The following is a 19,072-nucleotide window of genomic DNA, read 5'->3' as shown; positions in this document are numbered from 1 at the left end:
CTCATGACTATACCCCTTCCCCACACGAAACCACCACAGTGGGCGTCACAGCTGAACAGGTGAGAAGACAGCTGAAACGTCTCAACCCAAGCAAGGCTGCAGGACCGGATGGTGTCAGTACCAGGGTGCTCAAAACCTGTGCCCCTCAGCTATGTGGAGTACTTTGCCATGTATTCAACCTGAGCCTGAGGCTCCGGAGGGTTCCTGTACTGTGGAAGGCATCCTGCCTCGTCCCTGTGCTGAAGACACCGTGCCCCAGCGGTCTCAATGACTGTAGGCTGGTGGCACTGACCTCCCACATCATGGAGAGACTTGTTCTGGAGCTGCTCCGGCCTATGGTCAGGCCGCACTTCGATCCCCCCCAGTTCGCCTACCAGCCCCGACTAGGAGTTGAGGATGCCATCACCTACCTGCTGAACCGTGTCTACGCCCACCTGACCAAGCCAGCGAGCACTGTGAGGGTCATGTTTTTTGACTTCTCCAGTGCATTCAACACTATCCGCCCTGCTCTGCTGGGGGAGAAGCTGACAGCGATGCAGGTGGATGCTTCCCTGGTATCATGGATTCTTGATTACCTGACTGGCAGACCACAGTACGTGTGCTTGCAACACTGTGTGTCCGACAGAGTGATCAGCAGCACTGGGGCTCCACAGGGGACTGTCTTGTCTCCCTTTCTCTTCACCATTTACACCTCCGACTTCAACTACTGCACAGAGTCTTGTCATCTTCAGAAGTTTTCGGATGACTCTGCTATAGTTGGATGCATCAGCAAGGGAGATGAAACTGAGTACAGGGCTACGGTAGGAAACTTTGTCACATGGTGTGGGCAGAATTATGTGCAGCTTAATGTGAAAAAGACTAAGGAGCTGGTGGTAGACCTGAGGAGAGCTAAGGTACCGATGACACCTGTTTCCACCCAGAGGGTCAGTGTGGACATGGTGGAAGATTACAAATACCTGGGGATACGAATTAACAATAAACTGGACTGGTCAAAGAACACTGAGGCTGTCTACAAGAAGGGTCAGAGCCGTCTCTATTTCCTGAGGAGACTGAGGTCCTTTAACATCTGCCAGACAATGCTGAGGATGTTCTACAAGTCTGTGGTGGCCAGTGCGATCATGTTTGCTGTTGTGTGCTGGGGCAGCAGACTGAGGGTAGCAGACACCAACAGAATCAACAAACTCATTCGAAAGGCCAGTGATGTTGGGGGGATGGAACTGGACTCTCTCACGGTAGTGTCTGAAAAGAGGATGCTGTCTAAGTTGCATGCCATCTTGGTCAATGTCTCCCATCCACTACATAATGTACTGGGTGGGCACAGGAGTAAATTCAGCCACAGACTCATTCCACCGAGATGCAGCACAGCGCGTCATAGGAAGTCATTCCTGCCTGTGGCCATCAAACTTTACAACTCCTCCCTTGGAGGGCCAGACACCCTGAGCCAATAGGCTCGTCCTGGACTTATTTCATAATTTACTGGCATAATTTACATATTACTATTTAACTATTTATGGTTCTATTACTATTTATTATTTATGGTGCAACTGTAACAAAAACCAATTTCTCCCAGGATCAATAAAGTATGACTATGACACAATCCACTGGCAAGGCAAGGAAGGAGTGAGGAAGATCTGGGCCTTCACCTGACAAAATACTTCTAGTGTTCCTCGTCATCATGATCATCCTAATTTATCAGTGACACACATATTGCAGGAACACCCTTCATCTAAGCATCGGCTCAACACTAGATTATGTTATCATCAAAGAAAAGGATTCCAAATTTTCTCACTTGATGGGCACTGAAACTGCTCGACTGCTTAACGCACATCATTACCTCTACAACGAATCTCTAAACATCAAAAGATTTAACATCAAGAATGCAGACAAGGTAAGATTTCTCAGAAAATGCCACACAGACAGCACATCAACTCCCTGCCTACAAAAGGCACAAAGTGTCCATCTACTGTGAAGGCCACCATAACTGGCACCTGTGAAGAGACTGCAGATACTTCCTCAAACCAGCAGGACTGGTTTGATGACAATTACCAGATTATCATCTAGTTAATTAACCTCAAGAGTAAACCATTTCTTGATTGGATGTTCCATCTTTGCTCCAGGCAAAAATAACAGCTTTACGAGTAATTGAAAAAAAAGGCGCAACAGGAACAAATGGTGGATGGAGAGAACAACTTGCCAACAGCCATGAAATGCATGGGAACTGCGTAAACCTATCTGGGACAGAGTACCAGTTGACACCTGCTGACAGAAATACCTCAAAGACTCAACTATAACCCCTTTCTTAATGCGAGTGCCCTTGACCCCATCCCATAGCCTTTCCATCCATCCGCTGGACCAACCTCAATTTAAGAAATTCATATCCCAACTCAAAAATAAAAGATTTTACATTCTGTATCCACATGACCAAAATCTGACACCAACCTTCAACATATGCAGCATACACTGCTCTTCCACAATAAATGTTCAGAACAAGACCCTGGAAAATGTAACCCACTTCCCATATTTCAGGGGCCACTTCTTGGCATAGGGAAACATTAAAAATGAAATTCACCACCACAGCCTTTAGTTGATAGAAGAACAGAGTTTTTGAAGATCAATGCCTTAAACTTAGCTGAAATCTCATTGTCTACCAAGCAACAGTGATCCTCATGCTCCCAACTGCTTCTGAAACCTGAACTACCTATATCATACAGCTCTAGTGTAAGAGCACTAAGAGAACTCTAAGACAATACAATGGAAGCATATTAAGCCTTTGCATAAACTGTGGTATGGGCAGACCAAGTCACAAACTAACCACTCTCTGGCTACCAACACCTGCCCGATTTGTGGAAGAGTCTCTGATTCCCACCAAAAAGCCTTATTACCCACCTCAAAACCAAGAACCAGAGTGGAAATGAGTCATCCTCTATCCCGAGAGACAACCCAAGCAGGAGAGAAGACTTAAAAGGAAGGAAACAGAAAGAGGAAGATAGTGAATAAAGTCAAGGATACCTCCTGCTCATCTTTACAGTAGTTTGGGAATGGTTCAGGGATACCTAACAATCCCATGTCATTTTCTGAAGCACAATTTTTCTCTTTGTCCTGAACAAGATTCTTTCTTCAATCACCATTACAATTTGCTAGTTCTGATTAAGTTGTCCTTAATTAAGATTTACGTTTAATCTCTTTAACAATTGAAGTAATTTAAACTTCATTGTGTTTTAAATGCTTATTCAAGGTGGTAAAATGCATAATAAATGCTTTTTTAAGATACAGATTGCTCTTTGCTTCAAAATGGATTTATTTTTTCCCTTCATCTGAAACAATGACACTGTCATTTTATCCCACTTTGCAACAATAGTTGGCAAGGAAGGAAAACCTCTGATTAAAATACTTGCAGTTTGGTTACTTACACCCGCTTCATGTTCCAACTCAGCTAAGAGTTCACAGCTGTTCTTCCTTGAGGTAGAGAGATCAGCAGAGGCACACTTCCAAACCTATGGGTAAAAAAAAGGTAAAAACTCAAAAATATGATTTTTCATCATTTGAATCTAATTTCTATATTGTTAAATTGCTTTATGAGATGACAAACATGACTTTCAATACTAGAAAGAGAAGTTTTTTTTTAAGAAAGCAAACAACATACTCATCAGTAAATATAAAAATACATTGTTAGGCTATGACTGATATTGAGTTTAAGTACTTATGTGCTTGTCTCCAGAGAACACTCCCAGACTATGATAACTTCGGCAGTTATCAACCAGTGATGTAATAGCCAAAACCAGCTCAGAATTTTGATCAGCTGCTGAAGGACCCATTAGCAGACATTCCACCCTGCAAAACTTCATTTCAGGGAGGTAGCACCATCAAATTGTGGGAGACTCCCGGAACTTCTGGGAGAGGTGGGATGTCTGCAATAGAGTAGCTCCTTAGCAGCTAGCCAGCTAGTTTAAATAACGTTAGCTATGCTAATGAACAAATGACACCTGTTAAACTCAACTCAACATGTCTTTTACAGTCTTAACCCACCATGGGCAATAGAAAAGTCACTGTTGCAAACAGCGCAGCGAGCAACAGTGTCATTATTTTTGACCCCTATTAGGCAGGGGTATACTTTAGTGTGGTCTGGGGTGACGTACGTTTTATATTTTCTTTTTTTTTGGAACACTGTCCCATGGCGCACTCTCGCTCTCTCTCTCTCGTGGTCGCTCTTGCTTTCTCTCTCGCTCGCGCACTCTTGCTTGCTTGGTCTCGCTTGCTCTCAAAATAATTGATTTCCGTGAAATTGTATACAACTTGCGGGCATCAGCGAGCCACTATTAATATGTGGGAGACTCCCGGAACTTCCGGGAGAGGTGGGATGTCTGCATTAGACCAGGGATCCCCAACCTTTTTTGCACTGCGGACCGGTTTAATATTGACAATATTCTTGTGGACCGGCCGACCCGGGGGGGGGGAGGAGGGTAGGGTTGCCAACGAACAAGAGTAGCAGTCAAATGCGTTGTTTACCCAAAAACTACAATGACCATGAAGCCTTGCATGGGCACCAATGTGCATGCGTGTCGTGACCTGCCAATTAGTCCCCCCCCTCTCAAGCAAATCCTTTTTGGCGATTCTGTTCGTGGGGGTGTTAATCACTACCGGAATATAGGTGATAAGTGGGTAATACACTCAATTTTGTTTCTAAAAAGGTTTATCTAACGAATTTAATATTAAACACACAGCGCATATTTTCCTCACATGAATATAATAATAAGTCAATTATCAGGGGAGCTTGAAGTGTTGAACGAACTTCCAGTAGAAGTGACAGAAGCAGGTTCGATATGATCATTTAAAGAAAAATTGGATCGGTATATGGACAGGAAAGGAATGGAGGGTTATGGGCTGAGTGCAGGTCGGCGGGACTAGGTGAGAGTAGCGTTCGGCACGGACACTAGAAGGGCAGCATTCGCCTGTTTCCGTGCTGTAATTGTTATATGGTTATATAGGTCACTTATAAGTCAATAGCATCATAACATTTTAAGTAATATTTGGATATTAAATGCACAGCACATATTTTCCCCGTATGAATATATAAAATCATTGCAACACACCAATATCGGTGAATCAGTGGGAGCCCTGGGCTTGTTTCCCTGTAACAACACCGTCCTATTGAGGGGTATTGGGAGACAATGATACTTGAAGGGGGTTCCTGATGTCCAGTCTATTCCACAGTTTAGTTTTCGTTCCATTCATTGCAGAAAACTCCATTTCGCAGAAAAATGTTGGAAATGAAAGCAATGTTTTCAGTGCTTTCGTGGCTATCTCAGGATATTTAGCCTTGACTTTGATCCAAAATGCCGACAGAGATGTTATGTCAAACATACTTTTCAGCCCGTCGTCATTTGCAAGCTTGAGGAGTTGATCGCCTTCCTGCCCTGACACGGATGACGTGCGAGTCATGACCTTGTATGCGTAATGGCTGATCAGAGGCCGTGACAGGGAATGAGGAAAGGTGCAGCTGAACAAATCATATCGCTTCCTCGCGGCCCGGTAGCGCATGCTCTGCGGCCTGCTACCGGTCCGCGGCCCGGTGGTTGGGGACCGCTGCATTAGACCTTTCACATCTGACAACTCTTGTCCCTCATTTGACAGAAACTAATACAACTTGCCTCTAAAATCTTCGCCCTCAGCCCCTTTCTAAAAATATGGACTCCCCATGCCCCTCCCCTCCCAGCTCTCCTGAAGTAACAGAGATGAAGCCAGATCAGCCATGATCTTACTGAATGGCAGAACAGGCTCGATGGGCCAGATGGCCAATTCCTGCTCCAATTTCTTATGTTCTTATTGGGTAACACACCTTCAGTCACGTCACTGCTAATCTGTGCTAACATGACATCTTTACCAGTTGATAGGTCAAAATGCTGTTCAACCATCTGATCTTCCCCTACGAACATCCTGCTCAAAACACAAGAGTTATCTCTTCGAATCGCACCAAACTTTAATCACTGCGGCGTCCATAGTAAAATAGGAGGCTTAAAACACACAAACTGCTTAATCAATTCATAAATAGCATTCACACAATATTTAACATCAGTGAAACCCGGACAGGTACTCACAAATGTAACCTTCTCACCAGGGCTTGTATACAAACTTGGCTCGTTAGCTAACTCGGCTAACAGCCACATGACTCAGATTAAACGTGGGCTATAAAAGTTCGAAAAACAGAACCATTCAGGATTGGATGCCAACCTGAGGAGACCTAAAAGTACAAGAATTAAGGTGTGAAGTGCATAGAAAACTTTTTCCATCAGTAGGGCAGAATCAGATTATATTAGAGACTGCAATCTGCAGTCTATAAAACAAAGAGGACATGAGACTGAAATTCAGCTCCAATTGAGTAACATGCTAAAATTGAAAAGAATGTGAATTAAACAGAAAAAAGTTACCTGGAGCAGAGTGTAGAATTAATACATAGATAGGAAGATGTCCTTTTTAGTCGGCCAATAATTACATACAGATAAGAATTACTCATTCAAGTTTAAGAAGATCATTCTGGCAATGCAATGATACTAGAAAGAGTTTGGTAATCAAAACATCGATGTGGAAGCTGGTAAAATGGACATTTAAAATAAGATTTTAAAAAGGCTTTGTGGAGTAGAGTGGGGTAGGGGATAAGTAGAAGGAAAGTAACTATAAAGAGAAGTCATTCCCGAGATAATCATGTTAAACTCAGAGTAGGATTAAACAAATGGTGATTCATAAGGTGGAAATTGAAAGAAGTTTATTGGAGTAAAATGGTGTAGTTTGTTTAAAGGATTGCAGACAAGTCAGAATAAGAAAGAATAATTCCTGCAACTCAGAAGCTGTAAATTGCAGTATGTCTTTCCTCAGTGGCACTTTATTAGGTATGCTAGATGGGGTAGTTTGAGTATTTCAGAAACTGCTGACCTCTTGGGGATTTTCACACACAACAGTCTCTAGAGTTTACAAAGAATGATGCAAAAAACCATCTAGTGAGTGGCAGATCTGTGGGCCAAAACACCTTCCTAATGAGAGAAGTCAGAGCAAAGTGGCCAGACTGGTTCAAGCTAATAGGAAGGTGACAGTAACTCAAATAACCATGTGTGCTGAACAGCATGACTGTACATGGTGAGCATTGAAGTGGATGGGCTAAGCAGCAGAAGACAATGAAGTCCATTTTACTTTCCTTGCATGTTAAATATTCTTTGGAATATGTCAGAGGTAAATTATGTTTTGAAGTGCAACAACAATTTAGTTCACAAAGAATGAATCTTTGATCTTCCTTGTTGGTGGATAATGAACAACGAACCCACAGCACCAATGAACTTCAGTAAAGAAGGAAACCCGGGGCATTTCAAGAAACACCAGTTAAGGCTGCCAAGCAGGGAGCCTCTTTAAAATGTTTACCTCGTGTCTGATCATCTTCTTAATCACAATGTAGAGATGCATGTCCCTATCTTTAATAAAGTTTTCTCTGATGATATCCATGTGGAAGCTATTCAGAAGAGTTTGGAATATTTTAAAGCAGGATCTTTTAATATTTTTTGAAGGCAAGTAGATAGGTGTTTGATAATCAGGGTGATGAAGGTTTACAATTAGCCTAAATCTGGAGTTGAAATAATAATCAGATCAGTTATGATCTTGTTTAACAAATGAACAGGCTCAAAGTAGATGACTAATTATTTATGTACCAGCCTCTAAATCCATATCCAAGAAAGAGAATCAGCAAGTTGGGAAACCATGACACTATGAGCACAGTTTTTGTTTTTGGAAAGGCAGAAGTTCTACCACTTTTATAGGTTCTACCTATAACAGGGAAATGCAAGTCCAAGTTCATAATGAAAGCCATTAATACATGGTAGCAATCAATATTGTCCACGTTAGGGGTCATACAATACTGTACAAAAGTCTTAGGTACCCGAGATTTTTTATATAAGTTTTGTTTTAAATGCTTACTCTTTTGCCAGTAGAAAAGAGCCAATTGTAGATTTCCAAACATTCATTTTCCAAAACATTAAAAGTAGAGAAATTTCTGTATTTCATTAAAGAAAGTAACATATTAAGTAAAAGACCACTTTTCAAATAAAGTGTAGGTAGATAGCCCAGTGCATGACTAAACAAAAAGAAACAGATGCTAATGGTCAATGACATAATGAGTTGAATGAACTAAACTGATTAACTGAAACAGAAACTGAAGAAATCAAACTTGGCAAAGGACAACCAAACTAAAAGATGAGGGTGTGGCACATATGACAGTTTTACCTTCAAATTATCAATTTTTACACTATGGCAAGAGTGAGCATAGCAACAAGACTCAAGGTGGTCATCCTGCATCAGCAAGGTGTCTCCCAGGCAGAAACTTTGCGGCAGACTGGAGTTTCAAGATGTGCTGTCCAGTCTCTTCTGAAGAAGCACAAAAGAAATGGGCAAAGTTGAGGACCAGAAATGCAGTGGTTGGCCATGGAAACTGAGTGCAGCAGATGAAAGATACATCTGACTGACGTCACTTTTAAATCGGAAGTAGTTCAGCACTGCTTTCAGCTCTGAACTCACAGAAACTTCTGAACCCAAGTACACCTCTCTACAAATGCAAATGGAGTTGGAGATCTGGTCAGAATTAGTGGAATTCTCAGTGCTCAGAAGTCTAACCAGATTCTCATCCATCATGCAATACTATTAGCTAGGCATCTGATCCCTGATTGAGGATGTTTGGGTTTACCTGGAGAAAAAGAAGCATGCAAGGCAGCCAAAGTCTGCAGAAGAAATGTGGCAAGTTCTCCAAGATGCTTGGAACAACCTACTGGTTGATTTTCTTATAAAACAGCACGACAGCATACCCAGGAGAATCGATGCAGTTTTAACAGTAAAGGGTGGTCACACCAAATATTGATTTGATATTTCTTGCAGAGTTTATTGCTCTTTATAGTAATTTTTTTGATACTTAGAAACTTCTGTTTCATTATTTTGAAAGCATCTTCACTTTACTTTTGCACAGTACTGTATGTGTTAAGTATATGAAAAAAAAATCTAAAACCATAGATGATGAAATTGATCATCAATCTTGCTAAGGGCGCAAAACAACTCAAATGATCTATACGAAAACTGGAGCCTTGGATGGTAGTGAAGAATTAACTTTAAGAGCAGACAGCAGCTCCAAGAAGACTCCAATTTGTAATGTTAGAATGTGAACTGCAATATGAAAGGGTTTATTCACATATCCTTGACATTGAAATTATTATTCTATCAATTTCAAGGATTGATAAAGGATTCAAAGCCAATGAAATTATTATTCTATCAATTTCAAGGAATAGGTGTAGAGGGTGGTGGATCATGAATCAGTGGACCATTAGAAACTTAAAGGGTAAGTCACATTTAGACAGTTGCTATAAAATAAGGGCGACTGAGGACCCTGCAGCAAATTCACCAATGTCCAGAAGCCATTACCCTTTGGTTATGTTGCATGAAACACTGCTCTTACTAACAGCAGCACTAACCTTGACTGTGGAATCCCAAGAAGAAGTGTACAAGTTATCATTGAACCAGCAGACTTTGCTAACAGCATCATCATGACCCATTAAAGTATCTTGTCGTCGTCCATAAGCTACTGAATAAAAATATCTAACGAGAGAAACAGAGAAGGAATCAGATTATTATCACTGCTCTTTAGATGGTCTTACTAAATGCAGGTTAATTGCAGAGATTTAAGGTACAAGAGGTCAATTTAATTTCACACCACAGACTTTCCCCCAGAATCAGGTTTATGTTGTGAAATGTTAGTATCTCTAAATTAATCCAGCCTTTTCAAAAGATAAACTACACTGCCTTTTACTAAGTGCCTACAAAATGTGCACCCTTATCATAAGTTTTCATTGAAACATATATTCTCATTTCCCTACTAGCTATTTTGCCAATTATTTTAAACTTTTCACACTTAGCTACTAACCCACTTGTCTGAGGAAACAGTTTCTCCTTAATTAAAACCCCTTCAATAATTTAAAATAATTCTAGTTCCAGATTTTAATATCATATTTCATTCACACAGCATCATTTATCCATTGCAAGGATAGCTTATGGTGCTAACTTCAAACCCTGCAAAAAGATTAACTGCATATAATTCTTCAGTTAGAATAAAACCTCATCTTTTACCATCACTCTCCATTATTTAACTTTAACCATATAACCATATAACAATTACAGCAAGGAAACAGGCCATCTCGGCCCTTCTAGTCTGTGCCAAACTCTTAAGTCAATTTTGTTTACATCTAATCAGAAACTTATCATGAGCAGGTATGTAAATATTGCAGTAACTATATCAGAACAGAAATTGATGTGCTGCAGGCCTGTACTGTAACAGGATTTGAGTGCAAGACTCCAGTGGAATTTTGTACATTTCATAGAGGTCACCCCAATCTTTCTGACTCTGGAGAAGATGTCTTGCTTACTTGATCACATATGAGATAAGCCATCCAAAGAACCAGTCTAATGAATCTTTTCTGCACTCCCTCGATAAATACTTCTATAGGTAAGGAGACCAAAACTGTTTGCAGTGCACCAGATATGATCCCATGAAGTCCCTCTATAATAATAGATAAACAGCTCACATTCCTATTTGCTTGCAGAAACCTACATGTTAGTTTTCTGTGACCTGTGTATTAATTTCCTTTAATAACCCTTCAAGGTCCTGTTGAAAGTTGAAGTACACCACATCAATGGTTTGCCTATTCTAGTTTATATTTGTTGAAACTTCAAACTGTTGAAGGTGATTCTCTTTCATAAATCCATGTTGATTTGGCTTAATAATAATTATTTTCCACGTGCTGTAACTATCTCCTTAAAAATTGATTTCCTTACTACTGATGTTAGGCTAACAGGTTTACTGCTCTCCATTTTCACTCTCCTTTTCTCACCTGGGTTTAAATTTGCTACTTCACAAATATGGGAACTGTTCTACAATCTCTGAAATTTTGGAACATGACAGCAAGTACATCCAACATCTCTAATGTCACTGCGTTCAAAACCCAAGTAAACAGGTCATCAAGACCAGGCAATTTATCATTCTTTTAACCCCATTAATTTCTCCAAAATCAATTCTTCTACATTCTTTTAATGCTTTAATTCTTTTCACACATTTATAAAGGATTTGTGTTATTTTTTAATATACCCATTAATCTTTTCATTCTTTCTTTGCTCTTAGCAATTTTAAAATTTCCCCTTGCAGAGTTATATTTTATCGCCAACATTTTATTTGCTCAGTTTTAAAATTTTACTTTAATCATTATTTCACAACGCTCTAGTCTTGAAACCATTCTTTCCTCATAATGGGAAAATGATTGATATCCTGTATATCTGAACTGTATCTACATGACAACACCCTGACAATGGATGCAGGTTTATGCAAGCCAATCTCTGTCTCCAAGTAAATTACTCCTGACAATTTTTTTTCTCAGATCACTGAAAATGGTTCTCACCACTTGTATTTTCACTATTAATTTTTTGTCACTTTTAATATCAACATCAAATCTCATATTATGATCTCTATTGAGTTCTCCAACTGAAACACTTGCTTTAAATACCCTGTGAATAGATCCAGCACTGCTTCAATCTGTATTAATCTAAAAAGGTATAAATTAATATTTCTACACATTTTAAGAAAATCTTCAAACTCTATGCCTTTTACACTGTTTCTTTCTTAGTGTCACGCACAGTAACTGAAATTTTATTCCTCAAACCTTTTTCTTTAGATGTTAAGAGAATAGGCATTTGTTAGTCTGGTGAGACCATGGATTTGCGCCTTGGAAGGTTTCCAGGGCGTAGGCCTGGGCAAGGCTGTATGGAAGACTGGCAGTTGCCCATGCTGCAAGTCTCCCCTCTCCACGCCACCGATGTTGTACAAGGGAAGGGCACTAGGGCCGATACAACTTGGCACCAGTGTCTTCGCAGAGCAATGTGTGGCTTGCTCACGGACACAACACGCTGCCTCAGCTGAGGCTCGAACTAGCGACCTTCAGATCACTAGCCCAACGCCTTAACCACTTGGCCACGTGCCACATGTTAAGAGAAATCATTGAATAAAGGGGTTAGTACAGTGCTACTGAGCCACAAGATTAGTCAGCTTATTAAATGCTGGGGCAGGTACAAGAGACCTACCCACCATTGTTTCTTTTTCATACATTCCTATGTTCTTCATATATTTGGAAATTTAAACACCTATTAATATGCCACCTTATTCACCTGAGGTGAATTGATTCGGTCCTGAATAGTATACCATTGTCCCTCTTCAGAACTGTAATCTTATCTTTGACACACAGTACCAAACTCTACCGCAAGACATTTTCATTCTGTATCAGTCCAGAATAAAATGCATATTGTTCTGCAACAGCAAATATTTGGTTAGTCAATACTTACACATTGTTATCCCAAGATGAACATACCACAGTTGTATCTCCCAGCAGTAAACAACTTGACAGGGCCTAATAAGAGATAAACGGGTCAGTTTAGCAGGCTAGTCACAGAATAACACAACTAACATATGTGGACACAACTGTACCGGTGGAAAACTTGCACAGAGAGCATAAATCAAGATTTCTTCTATACCCCTTGGGTTACCATCATTATCTGCTGCACCAGACAGAAACCCACCAACATCAGCACAAGATCAGAAAAACCTTAAGGAAATTGCTGTTAGTTTTACATATTCATAGAAACATAGAAAATAGGTGCAGGAGTAGGCCATTCGGCCCTTCAAACCTGCACCACCATTCAGTATGATCATGGCTGATCATCCAACTCAGAACCCTGTACCAGTCATACCCCCTGATCCTTTTAGCCACAAGGGCCATATCTAACTCCCTCTTAAATATAACCAATGAACTGGCCTCAACTGTTTCCTGTGGCAGAGAATTCCCCAGATTCACCACTCTCTGTGTGAAGAAGTTTTTCCTAATCTCGGTCCTAAAAGGTTTCCCCTTTATCCTCAAACTGTGACCCCTCATTCTGGACTTCCCCAACATCGGGAACAATCTTCCTGCATCTAGCCTGTCCAATCCCTTTAGGATTTTATATGTTTCAATAAGATTCCCCCTCAATCTTCTAAATTCCAACGAGTATAAGTCTAGTCGATCCAGTCTTTCATCATATGAAAGTCCTGCCATCCCAGGAATCAATCTGGTGAACCTTCTTTGTAATTCCTCCATGGCAAGGATGTCTTTCCTCAGATTAGGGGACCAAAGCTGCACACAATACTCCAGGTGTGGTCTCACCAAGGCCTTGTACAACTGCAGTAGTACATCCCTGCTCCTGTACTCAAATCCTCTTGCTATGAATGCCAGCATACCATTCGCCTTTTTCACCGCCTGCTGTACCTACATGCCCACTTTCAATGACTGGTGTATAATGACACCCAGGTCTCGTTGCACCTCCCCTTTTCCTAATCGGTCACCATTCAGATAATAATCTGTTTTCCTGTTTTTGCCACCAAAGTGGATAACCTCACATTTATCCACATTAAATTGCACCTGCCATGAATTTGTCCACTCACCTAACCTATCCAAGTCACCCTGCATCCTCGTCACAGCTAACACTGCCGCCCAGCTTCATGTCATCCGCAAACTTGGAGATGCTGCATTTAATTCCCTCATCTAAGTCATTAATATATATTGTAAACAACTGGGGTCTCAGCACTGAGCCTTGCGGTACCCCACTACTCACTGCCTGCCATTCTGAAAAGGTCCCGTTTATTCCCACGCTTTGCTTCCTGTCTGCCAACCAATTCTCTATCCACATCAATACCTTACCCCCAATACCATGTGCTTTAAGTTTGCACACTAATCTCCTGTGTGGGACCTTGTCAAAAGCCTTCTGAAAATCCAAATATACCACATCCACTGGTTTTCCCCTATCCACTCCACTAGTTACATCCTCAAAAAATTCTATGAGATTTGTCAGACATGGATTTCCTTTCACAAATCCATGCTGACTTTGTCCGATGATTTCACCGCTTTCCAAATGTGCTGTTATCACATCTTTGATAACTGACTCTAGCATTTTCCCCACCACCAATGTCAGGCTAACCGGTCTATAATTCCCCGGTTTCTCTCTCCCTCCTTTTTTAAAAAGTGGGGTTACATTAGCCACCCTCCAATCCTCAGGAAATAGTCCAGAATCTAGAGTTTTGAAAAATTATCACTAATGCATCCACTATTTCTTGGGCTACTTCCTCAAGCACTCTGGGATGCAGACCATCTGGCCCTGGGGATTTATCTGCCTTTAATCCCTTCAATTTACCTAACACCACTTCCCTACTAACATGTATTTCCCTCAGTTCCTCCATCTCACTGGACCCTCTGTCCCCTACTATTTCCAGAAAATTATTTATGTCCTCCTTAGTGAAGACAGAACCAAATTAGTTATTCAATTGGTCTGCCATGTCCTTGCTCCACATAATCAATTTACCTGTTTCTGTCTGTAGGTGACCTACATTTGTCTTAATCAATCTTTTTCTTTTCACATATCCATAAAAGCTTTTACAGTCAGTTTTTATGTTCCTCTACCTTGCCGAGGCACAGCGACAACTCGCGGATACCTCCTCTTATTTACCCCTCGATCGTGACCCCACTAAGGAGCACCAGGCCATTGTCTTCCACACCATCACCGACTTTATCCGCTCAGGGGATCTCCCATCCACTGCTACCAACCTTATAGTTCCCACACCCCGCACTTCCCGTTTCTACCTCCTACCCAAGATCCACAAACCTGCCTGTCCTGGCCGACCTATTGTCTCAGCTTGCTCCTGCCCCACCGAACTCATTTCTGCATACCTCGACACTGTTTTATCACCCCTTGTTCAATCCCTTCCGACCTATGTTCGTGACACTACTCACACTCTTAAACTTTTCGATGATTTTAAGTTCCCTGGCCCTCACTGCTTTATTTTCACCATGGATGTCCAGTCCTTATATACTTCCATCCCCCATCAGGAAGGTCTCAAAGCTCTACGCTTCTTTTTGGATTCCAAACCTAATCAGTTCCCCTCTACCACCACTCTGCTCCGTCTAGCGGAATTAGTCCTTACTCTTAATAATTTCTCCTTTGGCTCCTCCCACTTCCTCCAAACTAAAGGTGTAGCTATGGGCACCAGTATGGGTCCTAGCTATGCCTGCCTTTTTGTTGGCTTTGTAGAACAATCTATGTTCCGTGCCTATTCTGGTATCTGTCCCCCACTTTTCCTTCACTACATTGACGACTGCATTGGCGCTACTTCCTGCATGCATGCAGAACTCGTTGACTTTATTAACTTTGCTTCCAACTTTCACCCTGCCCTCAAGTTTACCTGGTCCATTTCCGACACCTCCCTCCCCTTTCTAGATCTTTCTGCTTATCCACTGATGTCTACTATAAGCCTACTGACTCTCACAGCTATCTGGACTATTCCTCTTCTCACCCTGTCTCTTGCAAAAATGCCATCCCCTTCTCGCAATTCCTCCGTCTCCGCTGCATCTGCTGTCAGGATGAGGCTTTTCATTCTAGGACGAGGGAGATGTCTTCATTTTTTAAAGAAAGGGGCTTCCCTTCCTCCACTATCAACTCTGCTCTTAAACGCATCTCCCCCATTTCACGCACATCTGCTCGCACTCCATCCTCCTGCCACCCCACTAGGAATAGGGTTCCCCTGGTCCTCACCTACCACCCCACCAGCCTCCGGGTCCAACATATTATTCTCCGTAACTTCCGCCACCTCCAATGGGATCCCACCACTAAGCACATCTTTCCCTCCCTCCCTCTCTCTGCATTCCGCAGGGATCGCTCCCTACACAACTCCCTTGTCCATTCGTCCCCCCCATCCCTCCCCACTGATCTCCCTCCTGGCACTTATCCGTGTAAGCAGAACAAGTGCTACACATGCCCTTACACTTCCTCCCTTATCACCATTCAGGGCCCCAAACAGTCCTTCCAGGTGAGGCAACACTTCACCTGTGAGTCGACTGGGGTGATATACTGCGTCCGGTGCTCCCAATGTGGCCTTTTATATATTGGCGAGACCCGACGCAGACTGGGAGACCGCTTTGCTGAACATCTACGCTCTGTCCGCCAGAGAAAGCAGGATCTCCCAGTGGCCACACATTTTAATTCCACATCCCATTCCCATTCTGACATGTCTATCCACGGCCTCCTCTACTGTAAAGATGAAGCCACACTCAGGTTGGAGGAATAACACCTTATATTCCGTCTGGGTAGTCTCCAACCTGATGGCATGAACATCGACTTCTCTAACTTCCGCTAGGCCCCACCTCCCCTTCGTACCCCATCTGTTACTTATTTTTATGCACACATTCTTTCTCTCACTCTCCTTTTTCTCCCTCTGTCCCTCTGAATATACCTCTTGCCCATCCTCTGGGTCCACCGCCCCCCCTTGTCTTTCTTCCCGGACCCCCTGTCCCATGATCCTCTCGTATCCCCTTTTGCCTATCACCTGTCCAGCTCTTGGCTCCATCCTGCCCCCTCCTGTCTTCTCCTATCATTTTGGATCTCCCCCTCCCCCTCCAACTTTCAAATCCCTTACTCACTCTTCCTTCAGTTAGTCCTGACGAAGGGTCTTGGCCTGAAACGTCGACTGCACCTCTTCCTAGAGATGCTGCCTGGCCTGCTGCGTTCACCAGCAACTTTGATGTGTGTTGCTTTTATGTTCCCTGCAGTTTTCTCTCATAATCTTTTTTCCCCTTCCTAATTAAGCCCTTTGTCCTCAGAGTCCAGCAGAGGAGGACAAAGGGCTTAATTAATAAGGGGAAAAAAGATTATGAGAGAAAATTTCTCCCAGTCCTCAGGTGAGACACTTTTTCTGGCTAATTTGTATGCTTCTTCTTTGGAATTGATACTATCCCTAATTTCCCTTGTCAGCAACGGGTGCACTACCTTCCTTGATTTATTCTTTTGCCAAACTGGGATGAACAATTGTTGTAGTTCATCCATGCGATCTTTAAATGCTTGCCATTGCATATCCACCGTCAACCCTTTAAGTGACATTTGCCAGTCTATCTTAGCTAATTCACGTCTCATACCTTCAAAGTTACCCTTCTTTAAGTTCAGAACCTTTGTTTCTGAATTAACTATGTCACTCTCCATCTTAATAAAGAATTCCACATTATGGTCACTCTTACCCAAGGGGCCTTTCACGACAAGATTGCTAATTAACCCTTCCTCATTGCTCAATACCCAGTCTAGAATAGCCTGCTCTCTAGTTGGTTCCTCAACATGTTGGTTCAAAAAACCATCCCGCATACATTCCAAGAAATCCTCTTCCTCAGCACTCTTACCAATTTGGTTCACCCAATCTATATGTAGATTGAAGTCACCCATTATAACTGCTGTTCCTTTATTGCACACATTTCTAACTTCCTGTTTAATACCATCCCCAACCTCACTACTACTGTCGGGTGGCCTGTACACAATTCCCACCAGTGTTTTCTGCCCCTTAGTGTTATGCAGCTCTACCCATATCGATTCCACATCCTCCCAGCTAATGTCCTTCCCTTCTATTGCGTTAATCTCCTCTCTAACCAGCAATGCTACCCCACCTCCTTTTCTTTCATGTCTATCCCTCCTGAATATTGAATATCCCTGAATGTTGAGCTCCCATCCTTGGTCAACCTGGAGCCAGCTCTGTGATCCCAACTATATCATATTCATTAATAACAATCTGCACTTTTAATTCATCCACTTGTTACGAATGCTCCTTGCATTGACACACAAAGCCTTCATGCGCGCTTTTACAACTCTCTTAGCCCTTATACAATTATGTTGAAAAGTGGCCCTTTTTGATTTTTGCCCTGGATTTGCCAGCCTGCCACTTTTACTTTTCACCTTACTACTTTTTGCTCCTACCCTCATTTTACACCCCTCTGTCTCTCTGCACTTGTTCCCATCCCCCTGTTGTAAACTAGCCTCCTCTCTCCTAGTCTCTTTAATTTAATTTCCACCCCCCAACCTTTCTAGTTTAAAGTCACCTCATTAGCCCTCGCAAATCTCCCTGCCAGGATATTGGTCCCCTTAGGATTCAAGGGTAACCCATCCTTTTTGAACAGGTCATAACTGCGCCAAAAGAGGTCCCAATGATCCAAAAACTTGAATCCCTGCCCCCTGCTCCAATCCCTCAGCCACGCATTTATCTTCCATCTCATTGCATTCCTACTCTCACTGTTGACAGAAACAGGTGAATTGATTATGGGGAGCAAGGACATGGCAGACCAATTGAATAATTACTTTGGTTCTGTCTTCACTAAGGAGGACATAAATAATCTTCCAGAAATAGTAGGGGACAGAGGGTCCAGTGAGATGGAGGAACTGAGCGAAATACATGTTAGTAGGGCAGTGGTGTTAGGTAAATTGAAGGGATTGAAAGCAGATAAATCCCCAGGGCCAGATGATCCGCATCCCAGAGTGCTTAAGGAAGTAGCCCAAGAAATAGTGGATGCATTAGTGATAATTTTTCAAAACTCATTAGATTCTGGACTAGTTCCTGAGGATTGGAGGGTGGCTAATGTAACCCTACTTTTTAAAAAAGGAGGGAGAGAGAAACCGGGGAATTATAGACCGGTTAGCCTAACGTCGGTGGTGGGGAAACTACTGGAGTCAGTTATCAAAGATGTGATAATAGCACATTTGGAAAGCGGTGAAATCATCGGACAAAATCAGCATGGATTTGTGAAAGGAAAATCATGTCTGACGAATCTCATAGAATTTTTTGAGGATGTAACTAGTAGAGTGGATAGGGAAGAGCAAGTGGATGTGGTATATTTGGATTTTCAAAAGGCTTTTGACATGGTCCCACACAGGAGATTAGTGTGCAAACTTAAAGCACACGGTATTGGGGGTAAGGTATTGATGTGGATAGAGAATTGGTTAGCAGACAGGAAGCAAAGAGTGGGAATAAATGGGACCTTTTCAGAATGGCAGGCAGTGAGTAGTGGAGTACCGCAAGGCTCAGTGCTGGGACCCCAGTTGTTTACAATATATATTAATGACTTGGATGAGGGAATTAAATGCAGCACCTCCAAGTTTGTCAGTGACACGAAGCTGG

The 19,072-nt window shown here is 42.1% G+C and overlaps 1 protein-coding gene across 5 annotated transcripts in view; it reads right to left on the bottom strand.

The window, feature by feature from the left end:
• Positions 1 to 19,072, bottom strand: part of nsmaf (neutral sphingomyelinase (N-SMase) activation associated factor) — a 152,123-nt gene that overhangs the window by 31,359 nt on the left and 101,692 nt on the right. For 4 of the 5 annotated variants that reach the window (XR_011885587.1, XR_011885584.1, XR_011885590.1 and 1 more), the window contains 3 exons: positions 12,406 to 12,470; positions 9,495 to 9,618; positions 3,411 to 3,494 (listed from right to left, as the gene is read on the bottom strand). Coding sequence is in view for 2 of the 5 variants with exons in the window: in XM_072254663.1 (XP_072110764.1) it covers positions 3,411 to 3,494; positions 9,495 to 9,618; positions 12,406 to 12,470 (273 nt within the window). In the remaining 3 variants the exon portion in view is untranslated. Of the gene's footprint in view, positions 1 to 3,410; positions 3,495 to 9,494; positions 9,619 to 12,405; positions 12,471 to 19,072 lie in introns of those variants that run through there. The other variant, XM_072254678.1, reaches the window with a different exon arrangement.

The sequence above is a fragment of the Mobula birostris genome, chromosome 1, assembly GCF_030028105.1.
Source record: "Mobula birostris isolate sMobBir1 chromosome 1, sMobBir1.hap1, whole genome shotgun sequence".
NCBI classification, from domain to species: domain Eukaryota; kingdom Metazoa; phylum Chordata; class Chondrichthyes; order Myliobatiformes; family Myliobatidae; genus Mobula; species Mobula birostris.
Note: the sequence above shows the minus strand (reverse complement) of the source record. Positions and strands in the feature narration are given on the sequence as shown.